The sequence below is a fragment of the Salvelinus fontinalis genome, chromosome 11, assembly GCF_029448725.1.
Source record: "Salvelinus fontinalis isolate EN_2023a chromosome 11, ASM2944872v1, whole genome shotgun sequence".
NCBI classification, from domain to species: Eukaryota; Metazoa; Chordata; class Actinopteri; order Salmoniformes; family Salmonidae; genus Salvelinus; species Salvelinus fontinalis.
The window spans coordinates 10,894,858-10,919,920 of record NC_074675.1 but is presented as its reverse complement, the minus strand read 5'-3'; the positions used below and the strand labels follow the sequence as shown (position 1 = coordinate 10,919,920).

Here is a 25,063-nt window from a genome sequence, read left to right as displayed (position 1 = left end):
GAGAAAGTGTGAGGAAAAGAGAGGGAAGTGAAATACACACATTCAACCTGGACTTTGGCTTCAGAGGTGCCCCCAGAGGCCATAAGGGAGAAGGTTCCAGTGTCCTCCTTTGAGGCATCGTCAATGATTAGCCAGTGTTTCAGCCCCTCAGACTTGACACGGTAGCGTGACCGGGGCCCGGTCGGTACCTCCACGCCATTCTTACACCTGAGGGGAAAGACAAAAGGTTAGAGGCACAGAGGCACTCACACACACACTAGGACACAAGGGAAAACACACACACACACGGGAAAAATACACACGCACACACACAAAGGGAAAAAAACACACACACAGTGTCACAAGGGGGGGGGGGGGAACACACACACACACACACACACACACACACACACACACACACACACACACACACACACACACACACACACACACACACACACAGTGGACATGGCCCTACCATTTTACTTGAGCTCCTTCTTCAGACACTTCACACTCCAACTCAATCCTCTCGTTCACTGTTGTTTTCACCGCCTCAATCTCTTTAGTAATCTTCACTGGTAACTCTGCGGAAATTAAGATGCAAATCATAAAATCATAGAGGGGCTGGCATCAAAATAATTAGAAACAGTGGAGTGTGAAATTGTGGAGAGACTACATTCTGGTCCCACTAATTCCCCAAAGAGACATTAAAATGAAGAGAGAAGGATGATGGAATGGAGAGGGGTACCTTTGACAAACAGCTCGGTGGTACACTTCTCTTCTCCCGCGGCTACGGAATAAGCAGCATCATCATTTAGGCCGCAGTTGTTAATGACCAGGATCCGCTGCGTGCCCTTTTGCTCAAAGATAAACCTATGCAGCAAGTGCATCAATCAATCAAATCACTGGATATCCACATACTGTGACTACAGTGGGGAGAACAAGTATTTGATAAACTGACGATTTTGCAGGTTTTCCTACTTACAAAGCATGTAGAGGTCTGTAAATTTTATCATAGGTACACTTCAACTGTGAGAGACGGAATCTAAAACAAAAATTCAGAAAATCACATTGTATGATTTTTAAGTAATTAATTTGCATTTTATTGCATGACATAAGTATTTGATCACCTACCAACCAGTAAGAATTCCGGTTCTCACAGACTTGTTAGTTTTATTTAAGAAGCCCTCCTGTTCTCCACTCATTACCTGTATTAACTGCACCTGTTTGAACTCGTTATCTGTATAAAAGACACCTGTCCACACACTCAATCAAACAGACTCCAACCGCTCCACAATGACCAAGACCAGAGAGCTGTGTAAGGACATCAGGGATAGAATTGTAGACCTGCACAAGGCTGGGATGGGCTACAGGACAATAGGCACGCAGCTTGGTGAGAAGGCAACAACTGTTGGCGCAATTATTAGAAAATGGAAGAAGTTCAAGATGACGGTCAGTCACCCTCGGTCTGGGGCTCCATGCAAGATCTCACCTCGTGGGGCATCAATGATCATGAGGAAGGTGAGGGATTAGCCCAGAACTACACTGCAGGACCTGGTCAATGACCTGAAGAGAGCTGGGACCACAGTCTCAAAGAAAACCATTAGTAACACACTACGCCGTCATGGATTAAAATCCTGCAGCGCACGCAAGGTCCCCCTGCTCAAGCCAGCGCATGTCCAGGTCCGTCTGAAGTTTGCCAATGACCATCTGGATGATCCAGAGGAGGAATGGGAGAAGGTCATGTGGTCTGATGAGACAAAAATAGAGCTTTTTGGTCTAAACTCCACTCGCCGTGTTTGGAGGAAGAAGAAGGATGAGTACAACCCCAAGAACACCATCCCAACCGTGAAGCATGGAGGTGGAAACATAATTCTTTGGGGATGCTTTTCTGCAAAGGGGACAGGACGACTGCACCGCATTGAGGGGAGGATGAATGGGGCCATGTATCGCAAGATTTTGGCCAACAACCTCCTTCCCTCAGTAAGAGCATTGAAGATGGGTCGTGGCTGGGTCTTCCAGCATGACAACGACCCGTAACACACAGCCAGGGCAACTAAGGAGTGGCTCCGTAAGAAACATCTCAAGGTCCTGGAGTGGCCTAGCCAGTCTCCAGACCTGAACCCAATAGAAAATCTTTGGAGGGAGCTGAAAGTCCGTATTGCCCAGCGACAGCCCCGAAACCTGAAGGATCTGGAGAAGATCTGTATGGAGGAGTGGGCCAAAATCCCTGCTGCAGTGTGTGCAAACCTGGTCAAGAACTACAGGAAACGTATGATCTCTGTAATTGCAAACAAAGGTTTCTGTACCAAATATTAAGTTCTGCTTTTCTGATGTATCAAATACTTATGTCACGCAATAAAATGCAAATTAATTACTTAAAAATCATACAATGTGATTTTCTGGATTTTTGTTTTAGATTCCTTCTCTCACAGTTGGAGTGTACCTATGATAAAAAATTACAGACCTGTACATGCTTTGTAAGTAGGAAAACCTGCAAAATCGGCAGTGTATCAAATACTCTCCCCACTGTATATGCGCTTGGAGAGAAAGTTATAGTATACCATATATGCTTGTGAATGGCAAGTATTTCAAGACTTCAAGACTGAGCTACAGACAGTTGCCTTTGCTTACTTGTAGCTTCCAAAAGCAGAAATAGATGTATTATTTTTTTAAGAATAAAAAGTTGTGCTAGTTTATTAATCAAAAACCTTTGTCATTGAAGTCATAGTAATGTGAAGATATGCAGCCAAATTCATATACAGAGACCCACCCCCATTCACAAACAAACACTTCCCAACATGCATCAGCGTGGGTTGTCAGTGCACACCCAGAGGAATAGAGTAGACAGAGGGTTGGGGTCACACCAGAGGTCAGGGATGTAGGACGGGTGGACTTACTTCCTTTGACTTAAGGTCAGCAGTGGAGCCGGAATGGAGCCAGAGGAGGAAGTGGTTATAGCAGAGAAAAAGGGATGAGCACCATAACATGGCATGACAGACAGACAGACAGACAGATAGATAGGACCGATAGGACAGAAGGATAGAGGAGGGGGCTGTAACAGCCAATAGTGTTACACCAAAATGAGAGGGAGAGAGAGATCTTCATAACAGGGAATCCTGGGAAATATACCACCGGAGACCAGGGAACAGAAAACTGCAATAACCTCCCAGATGGCTTTAACTCGGCTTGGCTTTGAACAACCTCTACTGAAAGTAGCCTGAGATTGACCCTTCACTTTTTAGAATCTAAGTACACACTTTTTGAGGGTACATAGAGGTCTTGTAACATCGAGTAATACAGATGTTAGATTGAGTGATGAGATTAACTTTCAAAAGTATTGTATAACTACTGTTAATACACAAGGGTGGGTCTAATTCCAGCCGGTGTCTATTCCACAAATTACCAACGGCTATATCTATGATGTTAAAATGCCTTTTTACTCTGTTACATCTGACTGCGGCAATCCACTGTCTCATCAGCCCAGCCAGGCACTTTATAAACTTGATCTCCACTATAAAACACATCTAGACATTATCTCACATTTCTTTTAGACTAACATTTAGTTTTTAACAGCAGAGATTTGTATAAACCTGTCTGTCTCTCCGACATTTGCAACATTGAATTTGAATATTGAAACAATCTCCAGCTGTCGCATAGTAATGAACAAGTCGGGACGAGTCAGACAGGCAGGCAGTGTTTCTTAGCCAGTCGAAATCATGAATAGCTGGCATAATTTTTATGGATATATACAAAAAAATGTCAACGAAGTGCAGCTAGTTTGCAGTCTGTTGTTGGCTAGCTCCTCTGAACAAGTGTCCTGATGAGAGAGCACATTTTCAATACCAGGCAAAATCGCGCCTCATTAGCTTAGTGTTATGGATGTATCCAAATAAATGTCACTAGAAAACAACTTAAACAATTGCAAATGCAGCTACTTTGTTGTTATTCTGGCAGCACTGTTTGACGTGACTGTAAATTAGCCGTAGTTGGCTAGCTAGCAAGCAAAGGATAAGAACGTTGCCAGCCAGTATGGCAATGGAACATTTAGAACGAACAACTGGGTCACGTCCATAGAAACAGAACAAAAAGACTGAACGACTGGGTCACGCGAACGACCAGCCGGCTTGGGTAGCAACCCTAGATTTGTGTTGGGATTATATATTGTGGAAGGATGAAATAGTATAAATAAATTCATCAAAATAACGTTGAAAATGAAATTATGTAAATCATTATTTGAATAGGTTGGTAATCCATTGTATAAAAGTGAAAATGCGCTCGAAGCCGGTGTTTGGAGGATATATTGGCATGGTTTGCACAACACCCGTGCTAATATATCCTCGATACACTGGCTTCTTGGGCATTATCACCTAATTATACAAATGATTTCCAGAGAGAGCTAAGAAAATAGTCACTTTTCGTTATACATTCCCATTATTGACAGGTTGATAAAACGATGTGGTAAGATCAGTACACTTAAACTACGCCATATTATATTTATGGTACACTAACATTGGTGGGGTACACATCTATCAAAATAATAGATCATCCATTGATTGTTACAAAGCCAGAGTCAGTTAAAGACCTGTGGAAAAGGTATCGCCATTTCCCTGTACAGAGAAGAACCTGTAGTTAATAGCAAAGGACCATTATTCAAAACATCAAACAGTGCATTTCCACTCAAATGTAGCTCAGCGCCACACACTGCCCAGCAAACAAATAATGTTCTTGATGCTTTGGTGAGATGCATGTGGCATCTTATCAACACCACATTAGTGTTGAGAGAACGTTATTTGTTCACTGGGCATCAGCTGACAATGGTTTACAGTGCAGAGATCTGGGCTGGTCATGTTGCTGTGTGTGTCTGGGCACAATGGGAGCTCTGTATGGGTGTGAAGGGCATGTAGGGTCAGACTTGTTCCTGGTTTACAAGGGCTGAGACAGTAGAGGAAAACCCCTGTTCATAACAGGGTCACACAGGGCTGTATGTGTGTGTGTCATTATGTGAAAGCAATTATTGGTGTAAAACAATGTGTGTTTTGATGCGCACGTGTGGGTGTATGCGTCCTTGCTTGCTTGTGTACACCGTGAGACCATCAGAAACACTAGCATGTGAACCATTGCTTTTCAATGCTGAGAGACGTGACAAGGAACAGATAAAAACTACAAAAGCCAGGGGACTGGCAATGAGGACCAAACCACGAATGAAACACATTTTATGAGGAACTCCCAAAAATGCCTTTCATTTGTGAGAAGACGAAATAGAGAAAAACATATAGAAGACTAACACATGGAGAAAGAAGAAAAAGCTTGACCTACTTTGGAGTTGGACGGATCTCCTGGCCGTTCTTGTACCATTTCAGCTCTACTGTGGGGTCTGCAAGATCCACCACTAAGCGGATCTTCCCTCCTTTGTCCACCTGGTATGCTGGATCCAACTTCTTGGCAAAAGCTTTGTCAAAAAAGACAATATCCCATGACAATGGTTATGCATCCTATAGAAAACCAGTGAAATGTGTGCCTTTCTCCTGAATAATCACAGATTAGCTGATTATGAGCTAAACAATCTAAATCCATAGTGCATCATAATCCCAACAGTAATTCAGCACCTTCACTCTTCTTCTCCTCTTTCTTGGTCTTCTTCAGCCTCTTGAGCAGACCCCGCAGGTCTGTTATGCCGTACTCAAAGGCAATCTTCTCATACTGGTCTGGCCTGGCCGACTTCAGGATCTCCCACACGTCCACTTCGGGGGTCTCATCCTGCTTGGGCTCCCTGGGGCAGGACACGAGGGGAGGGTGTGAGGGATGGGGCCACGCTCTGGGCTATCGCGACGTGTCCTGAGGAACTGATCCCTATGGGGGGTATTGGGTGGTGAAGGAGGTTCTGGAAAGGGGAGAGGGTACTAGAAAAGGGGCAGTGACTGCGCTGAAGGAAGACTACTCTCTGTTGTATCTACTGTAGATAGGGACTACCTACTAAATGTGTTTTCAAGAGTGTTTTCCCTCCGGTGTTCTACTGATCTGCTGTGTTTCTATAGTAATTTCTCTTCTTCTCTCTCCCTCTCTCTCTCCTTATATCAGGCACACGTTCTCTCCCTCTCCCTACAGAGTTCCTCAGGACATGTCACACAAAGGGATGGGCGTGGTCTGAAGCCCTGTACCTGTCCTCTGACATCATCTCTGGATGAGGCGTTACAGGGGGAGAGGATGCGGCGTTACAGGAGGAGAGGGGGTGGCTAGTCTATTATATGTATTATATCCTATAGGAAGGGCTTTACTGCTGAGGCAAGTAGAGAGATCAGATTATTACCCGGGAGTTGAATATGTTTCAGGTAGGGGTTTTCATCAGGGTCGAGTTCTTTTAGTTTGGACATTGTTACTTGCCTTTAGGGTGAGATTTTGCAAGATAAACTACATTTTAACCAGTGCTGTATTAATGAATAACAAAAAAAGGTCATAAACTGATAAATGCTATTAGGCTACTTTTGTTCCTTGGGGGAGGGGGGGGGGGGGGTAAACATGACACCTCAACAGAATGAAACAATTTGGGAAAAAACTACTGATCTAGGTGCTGCATGCAGGAATATAGGGAGATCTTACTCCAAGATGTACTGCTGATAAAGTCTACATTCCTTCTCTTTCTATTCACATTGCCCATCCCTTTGCCTTGTGTCTCAGTATGTTCACTCATCACCACTTCAGAGACGCTCTGACCGTGTTAGAGATGGAAGGCTAGGCGTCCATAGGGGATGTTAGATCTGTGAGATCCAGGTTAATAAGCATGTTGCCCTGGGCATGAGTAGATCCATTAGGCAGCTAAATAAAGATCATTCAATCAGTCCGTTCTTTCATGGACATTTTCCCAAATGTCGGAAAGCATTGGAGGTAAAAAAGCATGAAATTATTATTTCATTCTTATGCATCTCTCTTCTTGTTTATTTTCAGGCAATTACTGTGTATACTGAAATAAACATTGTGATATGTGCCTTGTATTTCTAAGTTGAAATAAAATGACATTGTAGCGATAACACTATTTCACAGCATCATTCATAAATTATCCACTAGCAGATCACTAATAATCCGAAATGGGTGTCCTTTGGCCTCATAAACACAGTATTACTGAACTCTACTGTTGATCAAAAAAGTGGTCATCCCCAACAGTAGAGAGACTTTATGATGCAAAGTCAATTTCCATCCTTACTGATTGTTAATGGAGCATTTGAGAATGTCGGCTGTAAATGAAGTGTTACCGTACTACAGTAGGCCAACACTCTTGCTTGTTCCAGATCCTAGAGCTACATTCCATGCTGGGGACGCTACAGGATTATAGTACTTACCCCGCAGTAAGGTCTAATCGTTTAATTACCTAGGTTATTCTCTCTACTAACCTTTGGTTTCTGAATGTGTAGGGAAGAAGAAGAGACAAGCCCAAATAAATGTGTAATTTTACCTCAGTGAAGTGTCACGGTCTGTCTAGGTCTATTGTACTGGCAGTACATTGAAAAAACATGCTGTTGTCTGAACCAAGAAAAAAATGTAGATTGTATTTACAAATGAAAAAAGAAACTCAAAAATACAGTTATCAATGTGAGAGTAGATAGTGTACTAGATAGTAACTTTATGTGATTCACTGTAACTCCTGATATTAATGAAATTATGTACTCTTACAGTACATGGTACTTCACCTATGTTCTAAATAATATACTGCACTCTTTAATATATTATACTCTATTGTAATGCACATATATACCATGTGATAAAATAAGAGTAAAAAGAGAGTAAAAGATTCAATGATGGTCGCTGGGGCAAAAGAAAAGAAAAAATAAAGAGAAAAGAGGTAAACACCCAAAACAAGGGCATAGTAAAAAAAATAAAAAAAATAAGACTGTCCCCTTGAGGACGGACAGTGACTCTCACCTATGTTTAAGAAGACCACTAAAGTCAAGATCCCCTGCATCCTCGTGTCCTTCACTGCTGTTGTTAACAAGAAGAGATTAATGGAGATTTAATCAGAGTAGAAACAGTGACAGGCAACTAGATAAACAATGCTAAAAGAACAACGCAAAGCAGCGGCTACTGACTTCAATCAAATGCATTAGGTCCAGACTAACACATGATTGGTGGCTTACACAAAAACCCTTTCGGTTCATTTCCAATTAAATGCTTCTAACGAACTGGTTTGTGTAAGGACTATCGAGAGCGATCCCAGCCAGCATTTAACAACATTTCCACAATGTTTCTGCTGTGTTGCAGGAGCATCACTGAGCAGCTACGTTGGGATAATGCTATGGGGCTGGGATGTTTTGCGTTGCTTTCTGACACATTGTTGGGAGGGAGTTCAAATGCAAGCATTGGCCTTTGTGCTGTTCAACACGTTGATTGGTAATTACCTTAATAAAGGTTAATCACAACGATTTCATGGTCATTATGTTTCAGACACTATGTTCTCATGTTGGTTTGAGATAAGAGCCATGGTTTTCCTACTGAGCCCAATGTCCCACGTATCTGATGTTCAAATGTGCATTTTCAGGTTTATTTGCCATGTGTATTGAGTCTTGCTCGAAACCAGTGAAGTTTGTGTTTAATGTTACTATTGTCATATTTTTCATTATGAGAAAAAAGGATACTCATTAGTCAAATGCTCAATCTAACCACTAACTGTAAAATATCACTCTGTTGTAGACTCTGAAAACTAGTCTACTAACTGTCTGTTTAAAAAATATCTAAATAACGTGGTCAGATTGTGTTGCTCTCATTACCTTCTTTTGAAAGCTGATCGAATATCAACACTCTGTGACTGTTCCAGTTCTGAAAGACAATAATGCAAAACAATAACACAGTATATTGTATTATTGCTCGTGTTTCAGTGTGTGATCTTTGCTGTATGACTGAGACTCGAACAGCGCAACAAACCTTTCACTTCCAGGTCAAAGGAACAGCTGTCAAATTTGTCCTTGTAGGTGACCTCACACCTGTAGTTTCCAGCATAGTTGTCTTTGGCCTTGATGATATGCATCTCAAATGTGTGAATCTGCAGGACGATACATAGGTATTGGAAGGACAGCTAGGGGACCAATGTGTGTGCGTGTGTGTGTGTTAACATACAGTACATAGAGCTACACATGGGAGGGTGTCTACCTTGGTGCGTCGGTCAAAGGTTTCTTTCAGTTGTAAGTGCTTTCCAGTCTTGCTGGCCAGGTCCATCCATTTCCCTTTGAACCACTTGATGGTGGGTTTACGTAGCAGGTCTTGGGCCTCCACCTTGGCAACAAAGGAGATGTCTCCACCTTTTGAACATGTAAAACACAGCATATTCATGGTGGGAATAGCCTTTGAGGTGGATAGATGTCCTACACATGGTTGCCAGAGGTCCCTTCTCTTGGAGAATAAATACAATAGTGAGAGAGAGGCAGAGAAAGAGAGAGAGAGGCTATCTTTCATCATAACAAGGGAGAGAGTCAAATCTAAAAGACTTTGACCAGTACAAATATAATACATGTAAGGGTTTTAAAATGTCTCTACGAGTATATCATCTCTGGTCTACAGCAGCTGTGAGAGGAGAGCTCACTCAGCAGGCACTCACCCACAGTGATGGATCCGCCCTGTGGTCTTTCTATGAGCAGGCTGGACAGCGGTGGGGTGTCTACGGGCTTGTCAAGGTCCTCTGGAGCCTGTCCCTCTCCCAGAGACCACACTGGTCAATCAGGAGAGACGGACACACACCATCACACAAAGGCTCAACACCAACAGACCAACACACTCCTCGTATACTGTACTAAAGGGATTCAACAATCCGTCAGCACACTTCTCTGTATTCATCTGGAAGTGATATACTTCCCAAGGTAGATAGACAGACAGAAATACATTCACACGGTTCCTCAGCTGTTCATGGCAGCTGCAACATGGAAAGCAAAACATTTTGCAACATGGAAAGCATAAGAACATGGAACAGAGAACAAATACCTGTACTGGGAAAAGCGTTACGGGTTTTGAATGAATACCATATTGGAGGGGACACCTTTGCTGTGTGCAAAAGTGTATCGATTGATACATTCCTCCGTTTTTAGATGCTCCGGTCTTCTTTGAGATCTCAGTGGACTAGGACTGATGTCAGCAGTCGCCATGCCCAACGTGATGAAACTGCTATAGACAGAACTACACAGAGAGTCCCTTCAGCCCCACCCCTCGCTACCTACTGCAAAGACCCAGCTACCCTCACCCAGTTTACTTAATCTCTGATTTAAAGACTAACATTCAACTAGGTCACTTAATCATTTAATTTACTTCTTACTTATGTGAAATGTCATTCATTATACCATGATGTTTGAAAAAGATAAAGATGTCGAAAAGCCCCATAGCTTCCTACAAGCATTGGAGAGGAACGTGGGAGTTGAACTATGACATTTTAGGAAACCAGTATTTTTCATGGAGCAGAACATAGTCCAAATGAACATGAGCTTTTAAAGAATGCCAAGCCAGGTCCCATTGGACCAGCTAAGCAGGCAAAATGAAAAGAGCCAGAGAAAAAAAAGAGCTAAGAGACTAACACTGTTTGTGAGTGGGCTTGCTCCAGAGAGGATACTGCTATTCTGCTGCTCTGCTATAGAAAACGTCCCTTCTAATAGGATGGTTATTACGGCTTTTGTTACATAGTATTACCTGAGTCTTTTCTCCCCATGGCTGACACATGGACGCTATCATCTGAACAAAGACAGAGAGAAATTTACAGCATATTATAAGAAATAGTACTGTAAAGTCCACAGAAGCAAGCACACACAAACATTCAGGACCAGCAAGCAATACAAGACATCTAACAGTAAGCAAGCTGAGCCCTGATGAATTCTGACATAATGATGCAAGCTGCCAATCAAAAGCTGTAACTATGTACATTGTTGTATATTGTTAGGTTTCACCAGTGAGGAGAATCAGTTTTGAATCTTCTTTCATGCCTTTGTATTTCTTAAAATAAAGTTTTATACAAACTGTATCGTTGCATTACGATCAGAATTCCAAATGTGTTGACATAAATATGTTTAACATTCATGTGCCAGACAGAAAATTGCAGAAAAGGAGACCCTTAAAATCCTTAAATTCTTATCATTTCTTTTTCATAAAAATCTATTATGGTGTTTTTGCAATATGTTTCACTGTTGACAATCTTATCTCTTAAGGTTGGAAAAAGAACTAACTTCAAAAATCACACAAAACACCTTCTAGAAATAAACATGTCTCCGAACATGTTTCCTACATCCAGGCAGTTGTAACATTCTGATCAAAACGACCAGTTTGGTCAGAGCTATAGTTGTAGGATTAACAGAAAGATCTTACTAGGCAGCTCAATAGACAGTTTCTTGGCTGTATTGGCATCCTCTGTGAAAGAAAGCACAGTATTACTGGTATTAATTTGTGTTTTTAACTAGTCAATTGATTTGACTCTGGTGAGGAATATTTCGATTGACCCTTTGTGATGATTGACAAAAAAAGTATGACAAATTGTCCTTATGGCCTTGTAATCAGACAAAATATGATATGAAACCTCCAATTACTTTTACCAACAATTTTCAATGAATTAAATATGAATACATATAACACAATTCAAAACAAGAGAACCGGTATGGTATCAACATAATTGATGTCTACGACAAACCAAAACATGTATAATATCATCATATATATATATATATACACATAACATATAATATACATACAGTATACATGATGAGCATACGTGGCATGAATGGTACTTATGTGTGTATATTCCAAGCCTTCAGAAAGTATTCACACCCCTTGACTTATTCCACATGTTGTTGTGTTACAGCCTGAATTCAAAATGGATTAAATCGTTTTTTTCCCCTCTCACCCATCTTAACACAATACCTCATAATGACAAAGTGAAAACATTTAATGTCATCTTGGTAAGCAACTCCAGTGTATGTTTGTCCTTGTGTTTTACGTTATTGTCCTGCTGAAAGGTGCATTTGTCTCCCAGTATCTGTCGGAAAGCAGACTGAACCAGGATTTCCTCTAGGATTTTGCCGGTGTTTAGCTCTATTCTGTTTCTTTTTATCCTAAAAAAAACTCCCTAGTCTTTGCCACATTTTTAGCAGTTTTACTTATTCCCTTATTGCAAACAGGATGCATGTTTTGGAATATTTTTTATTATGTACAGGCTACCTTCTTTTCATTCTGTCATTTATGTTAGCATTGTGGAGTAACTACAATGTTGTTGATCATCCTCCGTTTTTTCCTATCACAGCCATTCAACTCTGTAACTGTTTTAAAGTTACCATTGGCCTCATGGTGAAATCCCTGAGTGGTTTCCTTCCTCACCGGGCAACTGAGTTAGGAAGGACGCCTGTATCTTTGTAGCGACAGTGCACTATTGATACACCATCCAAAGTGTAATTCGTATGCTCAATGCTCCATGCTCAAAAGTATATTCAATGTCTTTTTTTTACCCATCTAAATATAGGTGCCCTTCTGGTCTTTGTAGTTGAATCTGTGTTTGAAATTCACTGCTTGACTGAGGGACCTTAAAGATAATTGTATGCGTGGGGTACAGAGATGAGGTAGTCATTCAAAAATCATGTTAAACACTATCATTACACACAGAGTGACTCCCTACAACTTCTTATGTGACTTGTTAGGCACATTTTTACTCCTGAACTTATTTGGGCTTGCCATAACAAAGAGGTTGAATACTTATTGACTCAAGATATTTCAGCTTTTCATTTTTAAGTAATTTGTAAACATTTCAAAAAACATAATTCAACTTTGACATCATTGACACAAAATCTCAAATTAATCCATTTTAAATTCAGGCGGTAAGACAACAAAATGTAGAAAAAGTCAAGGTGTGTGAATACTTTCTGAAGGCATTGTGTGTGTATATATACAGTATACATGTCAGATGTGATCTTCACATCCATACCTTTATTTGAGAATTATAATAAATAAAGGTTTGTGTGCTTGTAGGAATTATGCTTTGGCATTTTTGAATTAGCATGCATGTAAACAACATATATATGTGATATGCACAAACATATATTGCAATAGTTCAGGAGCTGATCCTGAATATTCTAACCAGCAAAATGCCATGTGCCAGTATTAAATGTATATCAGGAATATAAATATATCAGGTCTGAGAAAAACCTGGTGTCTAAAAGACAGGTAAAATACCCATTCACCATCTATACATAGTGTTCTCTATAGTTAAATTCTTCCCCACAGTAACTGTCTCCTGCAAAATGTACTTTTGGGGTGTTGATGGGAGCCCTGTCCTATAGTGGAGTCTCCATGGTAACCGACTTGACAAGATGGGAAAGGGGGGGAAATGAGGATGGTTTGTCATGGTTACCAACCTGGTGGGGGCGGTGGTGATGGGGTGCTGGTTGTAGCGTCATCATCTTTATCTGCAATAAAGGTGTGATTGACACAGACCCACCTATCAAAAAGCTCCAAGTCCATCACCGGCAATGCAGGCCAACAAGACAAGCCACAAGACAAAGCATGCAAGACAAGACAGAACATGGGACCGACACGACACAACACCACCACATATGCATGTCTTTGAAATGGATAGATGAAGTGTACGAGACCACAAACATGTTGATCGTGAGATCGAAGCGTGTCCTGTGAGAGATCACACCAGTGTCTATGAGATGGGAGTGGACGGTGATGTGAGAAATCACACGTGTACATAAGATAAAGGAATTATGCGTAACACCACAAGCTTGGTTTCGGAAAGCTGGAAGCACAAGTGAGAAGCACTGTGAGAGGAAGAGAGAGATTGAAGATGACAAGCAGTGGCCAGAAGAACACACGAATGTCCACAAGAGAAATGAAAGATTAAAGACCTAACTATACAAGATAAGCCCTGTTACTTGAGAAACTTGTCGTCGATCAAAAGAGTAACTGAGCTCAGCTCCACCTCCAGAGACGTTATAGAGAGTAGTGATGGGCGGTATCCAGATATTCATCCCGTTTCTGTATCACACCGGTGTATACGGTATTACCGGAAGTCCACACAAGGGGTGCTATTTCTTAAAAATAAGGGTGTTATAGAGAGAGCGTTCAAGGGGGGGTGAGGATTGAGTAAAACAGAAGCCACATATGAAACTGACCTTTGTTGTGGTAAAAAGGCACTGGAGCAATGCTGAGTGATGAGTGACAACTGCGGAGACATATAACCTTCCATACATCTAGATCAGCTGCTACTGCTGCGGCTGTCAACAGCACTGTGCTTGTTGCTACAGTATAGCCTCACTATGAAACCTAGACCCTGAGCTATAAACAGTCTGTAAACTGTACTGAGAGGAATAGACAGAGAAAACACACACGCCACGCACACAATAATACACACAAACATACACACATCAACACATGTTTGTGCATACGCACATAAACGTAGCCTACCTATATACACACACACGTTCTTGCATATGCACATACACATGTTCGTGCATTTGCACAGACACACACACTCTTCCAGACCTGCTGGAGGTGGGGGTGGGGTAACCTGCACCGTAACAACTGGTTCTGGAGGTGGGGGTGGTGGTGGTGGGGTAACCACTGTAACAACAGGCTCTGGAGGTGGGGGTGGTGGTGGTGGGGTAACCACTGTAACAACAGGCTCTGGCTCTGGACGTTGGGTAACCTCCGTAACAACTGGTTCTGGAGGTGGGGGTGGTGGTGGGGTAACCACTGTAACAACAGGCTCTGGCTCTGGACGTTGGGTAACCTCCGTAACAACTGGTTCTGGAGGTGGGGGTGGTGGTGGGGTAACCACTGTAACAACAGGCTCTGGCGGTTGGTTAACCTCCGTAACAACTGGCTCTGCTTCCTCCTTCACGGTTGCTGAATTGGGACAAGGCTCTCACAGATTAAAGTTACCGTCCATCTCCTCCACTCACACAGCACTAAGTTTCTTTCAGTCATCAATTTCTAATACAAACAAACTGCTAACTCCAACTGTATGTGCCGTAAAGTTGTCATACTGAACTATGCACACAGCAGACACGCTGCATTTACACGTGGCCTATATGTGCTGTTTGACCATGACAAAGCTATCAGACACGACTTTGGGGGAACTTTCGCCTCAGAAGAATTAGAACTTACTGTATATAAAAATGCACTAGTCGACAATCTGCAGAACGCAAAGCATGAACCAATTTATGGCTGTTGTAGTGTAAATGCCAATGAAGTTCATCACATTGAGGCAAAAGGTGTCTCTGTCTGTCATTACAAACAGCGCTTCAATCCAAATAAAACCCTGATTCATACAGATTCTATCAGTCCATTGCCTGATTTGAATGGAACTTTGGCCCATATGATATATTGGGAGAAGATAAAGGGCCTTAGCAAAGACCAGCACTATGGATCTGACTCTATTACAGACTAGAGTCAAACTGCTTCAATCAATGGTTTGAGAGTGGGACAATTGAACGGACACGCTTGTTACTATTTACGAGTAGGGCCTGGAGTTTTTCCTAACCACATGATCTGATAAGGAAAAACTCTGGGCCTTCAGTTATAGTAAACAGCATGCGCTTTTACGGTGAATGGCTTGAGACTGAGTGAATTTGACTTACCAGGCGGTGGGGGTGAGCAAAGGGACGGGGCCGGGGCCTCCTCCTTTACTTCAGAGTTCACAGACTCGACTTGCTCTTTAGCCCCGACCGCAACCGTCTCTGGTTCTGGTTCTTTAGACCCATTCTCTACTGGTTCTGGCTGTACAGGCTTAACCAACTCTATGGGCTGTGGATCCTTCCCCTCAGTCTCTACCGGTTGTTCTGTACAGCAGATAACAGTGCCAGGCTGGAGCAACATGCCTTGAGCAAAAGCACTGGTAGCCTCTCAAAACACTGCAGTATATATATGAGGTGCTGGCTGGGCATGAATAAGCATAGATAGCCAGCAAGCAGAATGGGTCTTTCCATTGACAGTCATGTCTGAATGCATGACAGGCAATCAAAATTTATACAAATCATAAAAAGTTATCTTTGCCAACTACCAAGTAAAAATTAACGGATGTTACCAATCTGGTCATTGCACATCTATAGCTAGTCCTGGAGGCTTCAAGGAAGTATAGTTTTACTTATTCAGCAAGCTTGTACAAGACTTAATTGCAATGTACCACAAGCTCTAAAAAAACGATTTTCATTATTTCACATGGCAAATCATAACAGTTCCCAGAAATTTGAAAGTGACATTGTCAACAGAATCTATTATAAGTCTAATGACGACTACCTGCTGAATGTAACAATTAAACCTATACTTCCTCATTCATACTGAATGTACTTCCTGTGGATGATTTCATATTCCAATACAATACTTCAGTACCTCATACAGACACACACACAACGTTGACATACTTGGTAGAACAAGCACAAGTCAGTATTGGGGACAAAGCATCACAGCAACGCGAGCACGGGAGTGTGTTACAGTAGCAGCAGTGCAACTATGGAATTATGTGCATCATATGTGCTGTTTATCAGGAAGTTGATTTATTCGGATCGCACGTAGACTATTTTGACATATGCGTTATGTTTGCATGTGAACGTGTGTGTCGTCGAGGAACAGTTGAGAAATCCCATTACAAAACAAGAAAAACAAGAACGGTGGACACACAACAACAAACACGCGTGTTGTCAGTGTGGTGTGCAAATTAATCACCTGGGAATAGTGGGGAAGGGGAGAAAAGAGGGGCATGACACCAGTGCATGGTTACCCACCTGCGGGTGGAGGTGAGACCTCGAGGGATATTTCAGGTGTGGGCATTGGCGCCTCACTACTGTCTGTGGCAACACTCTCTGAGTATGTGACAAATATAGCAGGGATGGAAGAGCTGCATTTAATAGCGCAAAACCTGCACATCTAGCCTTTATCATACTCACTCTCACACCAATGAGCATACTAACTCACTATATGCCCGACCTCACTCGCCATTTTCCACTCAGTCACACACAGATTGGGACACATACAGTAAATCCACTGTATTCGTTCGTACATATGCATGCACAAAATCAAGTGGGTGTAGATTGTGGACAAAGAGTGTAGATTAACACATTTTCCCTTCAAGATTTTTTTTATTTTTTAAATTTTTTACAGACATTTGGCTGAACCAGATTCATTGTTTTGGTGCTTGAGGGAATGTATTTTAATTTAATTTTAAATGTAACCTTTATTTAACTAGGCAAGTCAGTTAAGAACAAATTCTTATTTACAATGACAGCCTAGGAACAGTGGATTAACTGCCTTGTTCAGGGGCAGAACGACCGATTTTTACCTTGTCAGCTCTGGGATTCGATTCAGAAACCTTTCGGTTACTGGCCCAACGCTCTAGGCTACCTGCCGCCCCAAAGTTGATGGATGAAATACATCACAGGGTTCAAATGTGTCCTTCACTTACTGTATGACAGGTTTATTCAGAATTCATTTTGTCCAAATTTTTCTGGAGTATTCTTACTTTTGACTTTAAACTACACTATCAAATCTGAGACAATTCTCATTCTGAAGCACAGTTGCGATATTTATGGCACAATTACAATTTAATACTTTCAGAGAAGTACGTAAAATCAAATCAGTGCCCGGCCAGGGATACATTTAGCCTAAACCTGTCTGTGAGCCGAGCTATTCCCCCCACTGTACGAAGCCACAGGCCCAAGACGCTGTCGCTACTCCCAAGGTCAAAGCCTGGTGTCGGCAGGCGGCCAATAATATGCCAGCTCCCTGGTCACATGGGGGGGCAGGAGCATCAGCTGAATCAACAGGCCTGGATCAGCTGGTCCGCCGGGGGAATGTGTAGATTCTGACCACTCGGTCGTCACCACTGACCACTGAGCCACAGTAGTACAACAGTTATATTGCCAAGGACATGTAGACCCTCCACATTTACGCTATTACAGTGTTTAAACCAGCGACCGTGTTTCCACATTCACACTGAAGTCGGAAGTGGAGTAGTCACATCACATACAGCCTCAGTAGTACCTTAATGTGATTTCACATTTGCACAAACATGGTTCCCACCATCCAATAGACCAAAACTGCCAACCTAATATGGGATACATTCTCTCCCGCTTGACATAACCAATGTTTCCCATAATTCTCTCATACCAACTTCTCTGCTCAAAGCCAGTGCTGTGTGAGGTGAAAGAACATTGTTCGGCATCACCCTTTACTGACCTTTTTCACCATTGGGCATCTCATCTGCAAAACAGAGACAAAACAGAACAATTCAAAAGGGGGCATTTTTGATCTAGTCAATTTGTTGTGCGCCACAGCAACTATCAAAATATTGATACTGTAAGTGGACACATCAAAGCAGCATGTGACCGTTTTTCTAAAAGTATTGAGAAGGTCAAATGTATACATGTTACACAGTTTAATGTATAGTATCATGACTAGGATGCTACTGCTATAAGCCTATGTCTATTGTACCCAGTGAGCCACATCATCCCTGTGGTGCACAGCACCTTGTGTCTGGACACTATATAGTAGAAACTGATTATAAAGGTACCAATTGACACATGTTGTTTGAACTCTGCACTGTCTGGACTGATCAAACCCACAGAGCGGGTCATGGCACCTATTTGGACACTACAATCTAAACCTATTAAAGGCACCTAAAGCTAGGCCTCAGTGGATCAATGTCTCTATACATCCCTTGGTACGCCCTAGCCTATCGGGTTTGAACGTTTACCGTGTGTGTTATTAATGGGCTAGTGAAACAGAGTCACGTGTGTTCTCGCCTGGTCCTTACCAGAAGGTTAGATTGAAAATCTCCACTTTTGCGCAACACAGTGGATCTTCCTCTTTCCTCTTCCCATTGAAAGTCAATACAAGTTTCACAAAGTTCCATTCTGATGTCATGTGTCAATATGCAGACTGGAGGAAAGGGGATTCCACCCAATCGTCACATTAGCCTTGTAGACTGAGGATGGATTACACAGTAACAGGCAAACACAGACATGGAGACCCCAGCAGACAGTGACAGATAGAGGCTACAAGAAGAGCACTTACACCAAGACTGATATCAACCCACAGGGACTTTGGCATCAATAATAACAGATGTATATGTTGAGCCTGATAACCTTTTTCAGGAGTTAAAAGATCCAGGTGCACGGTAACAATTTGATAAATTGAAAGAAAAGGGAAACCCGCACACTGCTCTCGCTAGTATCACTGTTGTTTATGATGAAAAAAGAAACCTGCACACTGCTCTCGCTAGTAGCACTTTTTATTGAAGCTTACGTGTCGGCCTCTCGGCCTTCGTCAGAGCTTTTTGCTCTACTAAACTAAATAAACCATCTTCTGTATAATAATTGTTTACATTTCAATAGCGCGTTCATAATCTCAAAGTGCATCAAAAGTAAAAAACAATGAAGCTCAAAGTTGATGCCAGAGTTTTTGACTTCTCTGATCTGAAGATCACCGACGTTCTGATTTTTCCCAGTCCGAGCTTGTTTTGTTTCCGTATTCCCAATTGTCTTGAACGGACCAAAAGTAGTACATTTCGGCCGTTGCATACTGCATACTTTTTACTAAACAGTGCGTGCTAAATAGTATGTAGTACGATTAGTACACAGTATGCAGTTTAAGTAAGTAGTAGGCAAGCCAGATTTCGGACACGGACACAGACTGACTGAGTAAGGGAAGGAGAGGAAAAAGAGAGGGGGTGTAGGGGGAATTTTTGGAAGGTGATGACAGTGTACTCCCACAGCTCTGTTGCTAGCCTGTCCATTTCCACAGAGAGTGGCACTCAGCGATGAGCACTAGGCCTGGCACAACAGCCTGTGAATTCTGCAGCATTGCCACGCTGCACTGTGCCAGGCACGACGGGTCCTTTGTTAATGATCTGGAGAAATAGTGTGCCATTCCTCTCTCTCTCTCTGTAAGACAGTCTGCTATGCCCCATTGTGACTTCTCTGTCATCTCCCCTCTTTCTTCACATCTATTGCCTTTGCCAATTTCCTCTGTCTTTTTAATATACAGTAACTCCCATCCATCTCTCATTCCTAAATCCCTGTGTGCCTAATTACAGTAATACTGTACATACTGTAATCCAAAGTCCATACACTATTAGATCCATAATGACTTCAGTCTGCAACACAGCCAAAACCCTGTTGTCCAGCTACTCCTTTGTGATTCCCACCGGACACTCCCGTTCAGATTTAGACATTGCCACACCTCACCAAAAACTTGATGTTGGCTCATCACATCAGAATCCTATAGGGTCTCACAAACACACACATCAATGTGTACTACAGGGAGGCATTCTTTGTCTTCTTGTGGAGATCATGAGCTCAGAGAAAGGTTTTGTTTCACCTCAGTGAACTCCCCAGTGCAGCTGACCACGCTGCAGGTATGTTCAGCTGTCGCCCCTGCTGCTGTGCAGACAGATGGGCTCATGTTGATCCCAACGAGAGCCAAGCTGCCGTCTCTTCTTAATATAGACCCCAGAACTTTTGAATGCACACCTTTTATCAACACCCCTTCTTTGTGACTATTGTGTGTCAGTCGGACCGGCGGTCCACATAAGGGATAGTGTCCATTCGTTGCAGAATGACAAACTCTTGATTCCTAGAAGCGCTGAGAATGAGTGCTGCTAGAAGTGAAAAGGCCACAGAAAGGAACTGCTGACGACCTCAGTGTGGATGTGGGGCTGTGGTTTGGTGATTAGCAGCCAACAGGGTCTTCCTGTGTTGTTTACCTAAGGGCTTGATTTATGTGGAATTCGGAAAGCGACGACCATGCTGTCTGAGGTAACGGAGCAGGGAGAGTGATGGGGGCTGAGCGGTTGTAAATATACCGAGGTGAGGATGTGGGCTTTCTTCCCATTGAAACCCAATACTTTTGCTGAGAGCAGGCACAGTGGGTGTAGTGGATGATGCTGGACTTTTGACTCTGGGTGGGAGTTTTAATGACCGTACGTCTGACCCCTTAGTGCCCTGAGTGAATCATCATCTAAAATGATGGTGTGACAATGGCGGGTGGTGAGGGAGAAAGTGAGAGAGCGAGAGACAGTGACCGAGAGAGGATTAAAAGTCTGCTCATTATGAACTATTTCAGGGACTAAGGAATCCAGGTCCCAAGAGCTCCAAGGGCCACTCAGCCAGCCAGCCAGTCAGTCTGTCATCTCTCATCCTGCTTTTTAAAGACTTGGGTCTGCAGTCTAAACCAACACCATATCCAGCAGCCTCCTCCTCTTCAGCTGTTCAATCATTTATAACAATACTTTTTTCACAGTCATTTATCTAGTCTTCTGCAACAGAGCAGCTATTTATGGAAGGCGGTTGTGTGTGGACTGGCATGCAACTGCCTCCCCTTCCCCTGTGTGTTTATCTCCAACAGGATGATGATTGTTTATTATGCTGGATGAACTTTCTGGAGGCATCTCTCCTGTACTAATAAAACCCACTTATAGTAGTACTGTGTGTTATATGTGTACAAGAGGAAGCTAAGCTGTCCAACAGTGAAATGGTGCCTCACCCCAAAGCGACGTTGTAGATATTAAACTTCTAGCTCACCCAGCCTCTGCTACACTACATTGAGATGCTGACATTTATTGAGAGCCCTATCAAAGCAACACGGGCAAACAATAAACTGGTACTGAAACCCGAATAAGGCCAGTAAAGTGAATGGTATGTTTTTGTGCTCACAGCTGACTTTTTAAAGATGCCAAAAGGTGGATTGGACCGGTTGCTGCATACCTGGTCTAGTCCCAAAATGTATTGCCACCATATTTATTGAATCATTCCCATGAAAGCAATCTTGCAAAGCCCTCCCACTCTAGCATATAAGCCCCATGGTCATGCAGGGGAGAGAATACACCGGCAGAGTGGCCTGGATGTATGTGTGGAGAGAAGAGAGTTTGTGCCATTCCTGATGTGCGAGTACTGCTGCAGATAAAGCTATGGTCCACCAGAAGATAAACGGTTTAGAAGAAAACTTGTTATTCACTCCGTTGTGGTGGTGTCCAAGTGATGAATATACTGTTCTGTTCCTTGTTCCTGTACATGGGAATGTCTTACTACTGAGCAGAGTCCCCAAAAACCTGAACTAATGGAGAGGGAGGAAGTACTAGAATAGTGGAATTACAAACAAGACGGACACAGAGTGATTAAGTCTATGCAGACTAGCAGCGATATGCTATTGAGGGCTCTGGGAGATGGGAGATGAATATGGAGTTGAATATGGGGGATGGGTTTGAGGAATCTTGTTGGGCTTCTGCTGCACAATAACATGTCATCCACCCTGCCATGATTCATCAGTCATCAGCAAGACCGAGGACAGAATGTATCCATCATCCGGAAGGCATCTTCATTCCAACACGATCCCAAGAGTCCATCCAGATTGCATCACCCTTCAGGGGTCTTCTTCGCTGGTGTCCAGCTCAGCGCAAAGCACCAGGGATCATTAACATTCCTCCACCAGGGCTCATCACATCTCCCTCCAGTGGGCTCCTAATCACCATGAGACCACTGTCCATTATGCCAACAGCAGCAACAACAACAGTTTTTTTTATAAACCTCCTGAATCTCCATCTCCACAGATGAGGTAGAAACATCCAAGCAGAAATACAATACTGTTGTCGCCAAAGTCACTTTCTCAATTAGCGTGAGCAATTCCTGGGAACTCTCAAAGTATAGTTTAGAGAACTTATTTTGTCTAATGCTAAATGACTACTCAATAATTCCAACAAACGAACAAAACAAACACAACAAACAATATTAGGCTGTTAGCCTAATATTTACACAACAAGACAACGGAATTAAGGGTTAATTGAACTTTTCCTCATATTATATGTCAGTAGAGAAAATCAACTAATAATTACAACATGAAAGTAAAAGAACATATGCATTACAATTATCAGCTATTGTTAATTCATTAAACAAGCAGGATCCTAGATGCAGTCTGAAATTCTAACAAAGCGTTGCTTCAGGACAGGTTGTACAGTACAGTTTGCTGAAACCCTTTCTGTACACTCAGTGAGGAGAACAGGGGCGCTCCTACCTTTTTTTGTGGGCTCTGGCATCTTGAGCCGGGTCCCAAGAAAAGCGTCAACGAATGAAAAGCTGCAGGTCGGTAGGTGCCTTCAGATCAGCGTGATTGTATGGGAGGCCAAGTGGGGCGTGGGAGCCCTCAGTCCAGAGGGAGAGAGATAAAGATGGGTGACCACCAGGGAAATTCTCTGGGAACCACAGACCAGAGTGATGGGAAGAGATGAGGAGGGCACAGTGTGGGACAGTATGGGAATCTCAATGGGGGAGAAGCGGCACTGTGACACATCTAGGAGACGGGCTTCCTGTCTTTATATAGCAGGGCAGCAGGCCCCTCCTCTCTCTAGCTGACAGTACAGCTCCATCCTGCCCCCAGCATCACTGTCCTCACTGGCCTCTATGCCAGCTCTATAGGCTGGTCTCCCAGGGATTCGGTGTGATGCTGGGTGGGGAGACTCTGGCAGAGGTGTGGTTCTTATTCTAAAGGTTCTGATTCCTCGTCCAAACAGTGGTGGATCCAAATGATTGGTTCTGATGACTTCCTGAAGGTTGTCAGATGAAAGGATGCTGAGGTTAGCACTATGACGTACATAACTGGCCAGCCGCCAGTATACTTTGAATTTCACACTGACCCCTCAGGTCTGTGTGGCATCAAATGTCTTGCTGTACAGGTGTGATGTAATCTGATAGGGGTACATACACTACTATACTGGAACTCTAAAATACCATATCAAAACCAGTACAGATAACACACTGTTTTTGAAATAGATGCACTTTTAGGAGTAATACATGTATGCACATTCAAAAAACAGAATTGGGACAGAACATTTCAACTGTGGCTTAATTAATTATTGTAATATATAAAAGGCAGACAGAGGGTCTTGGACCATCCGTTGCCTATACAGTATCAAAATAAACAGCACTTTGGGAGTACAACACTTTGTGGATTTATTTAGTGTTCCGTGAACTGGATGCCACCATTGCAGAGGCTACCTCAACCCTGAATGAGATGGACATTGGGTGGGTGAAAAACATCGTAGGGTTGCAAAATTCCTGGAAATTTCTATAAATTCCCTGGTTTTCCCGGAATCCCGGGGTTGGAGGATTCCCATAGTCAGGCGGTAATAAGCAGGACATCTGGAACCCTCCAACCAGGATTTCTGGAAAAACTGGGAATTTATTGAACGTTCCAGGAATTTTGCAACCCAAAATAAGGCAATGAGGGAGGAGACTGGTCAGTTATAAAGAGTGGTAAATAGGGCATAAAAGCCAATGAGACATTTCGGGCGTGAGATTAATCTGATAGTTCCTGATGATTCAGTCACATTCGTTAGGCCTATACCAAGAGCTATTTGAGTGACTTTGTGGGTTCGCTGCACATAAAAAGATTGAGAAGACTAGCTTATATAGACTTTATGCCAAGTGTCAGAGATCTGTGTAATCCTCGAGGGATGCTGTCCAAGTAAGTAGGCCTGCCTGCGGGGCCAATAAATACTGGAGAGCTGCCTGGGCGGTGGTTATATGGCCTATACTTAGAAAGCTGTCATGAACCTTGACATTTGACATATCCGACATGGAAAAGGGGTTTGATAGAGAATTTTCAGATTGGTGCGGTTGCTAGGAGGCTAATTAACCTTTTAGCACGTCGGGTGAGTGATAAATCAGGCAGTGGTCTCTAGTGAGGCTGTGACGATTCGGTCAACAAGGCTTAAAGCTGTAGGGGCTTAAAAGGAGAGGTCATCTTTGTGCTTTTATAAAACACACAATTAGGGCTTCTTATTGTGAGCAGTCCCATGCTCCTGTTGAGACTTAACATAACCACTCAACACCAGGATCCCATTTCCCCAACACTTCAGTTGTTCCTGAAAACTGTTCCACTGCATCTTGTGCTATCATTCACTGTATCAACAACATACCAAGATGTGGCCAATATCAGCGCAGTGCTGCCCCTGTCCATTGAACACAAAAGAATACTGAAGACTGTTTACTGTATCTGAAACAACATCTCTGCCTGCAGCCTTTCAGGCTATCCTATTGAAATGGGACAGTAAAGCCCTTCATAAAGAAACCCTGCAACTAATTTG

General features: G+C 42.8%; 1 protein-coding gene across 9 annotated transcripts in view; it reads right to left on the bottom strand.

Annotated features, from left to right (window-relative positions):
• LOC129865006 (myosin-binding protein C, slow-type-like) overlaps positions 1-25,063 on the bottom strand; it is a 38,939-nt gene that overhangs the window by 12,120 nt on the left and 1,756 nt on the right. For 2 of the 9 annotated variants that reach the window (XM_055937399.1, XM_055937400.1), the window contains exons 2-12: positions 18,163-18,186; positions 9,563-9,673; positions 9,118-9,266; positions 8,893-9,010; positions 8,739-8,787; positions 7,897-7,953; positions 5,589-5,752; positions 5,299-5,431; positions 728-852; positions 458-563; positions 41-207 (exon numbers count right to left, since the gene is read on the bottom strand). In XM_055937399.1, the coding sequence (XP_055793374.1) occupies positions 41-207; positions 458-563; positions 728-852; positions 5,299-5,431; positions 5,589-5,752; positions 7,897-7,953; positions 8,739-8,787; positions 8,893-9,010; positions 9,118-9,266; positions 9,563-9,673; positions 18,163-18,181 (1,198 nt within the window). In that variant the 5' untranslated portion in view covers positions 18,182-18,186. Of the gene's footprint in view, positions 1-40; positions 208-457; positions 564-727; positions 853-5,298; positions 5,432-5,588; positions 5,753-7,896; positions 7,954-8,738; positions 8,788-8,892; positions 9,011-9,117; positions 9,267-9,562; positions 9,674-10,638; positions 10,681-11,307; positions 11,350-13,340; positions 14,144-14,472; positions 14,836-15,569; positions 15,771-16,712; positions 16,791-18,162; positions 18,187-22,992; positions 23,357-25,063 lie in introns of those variants that run through there. The other 7 variants (XM_055937401.1, XM_055937392.1, XM_055937394.1 and 4 more) reach the window with 7 other exon arrangements.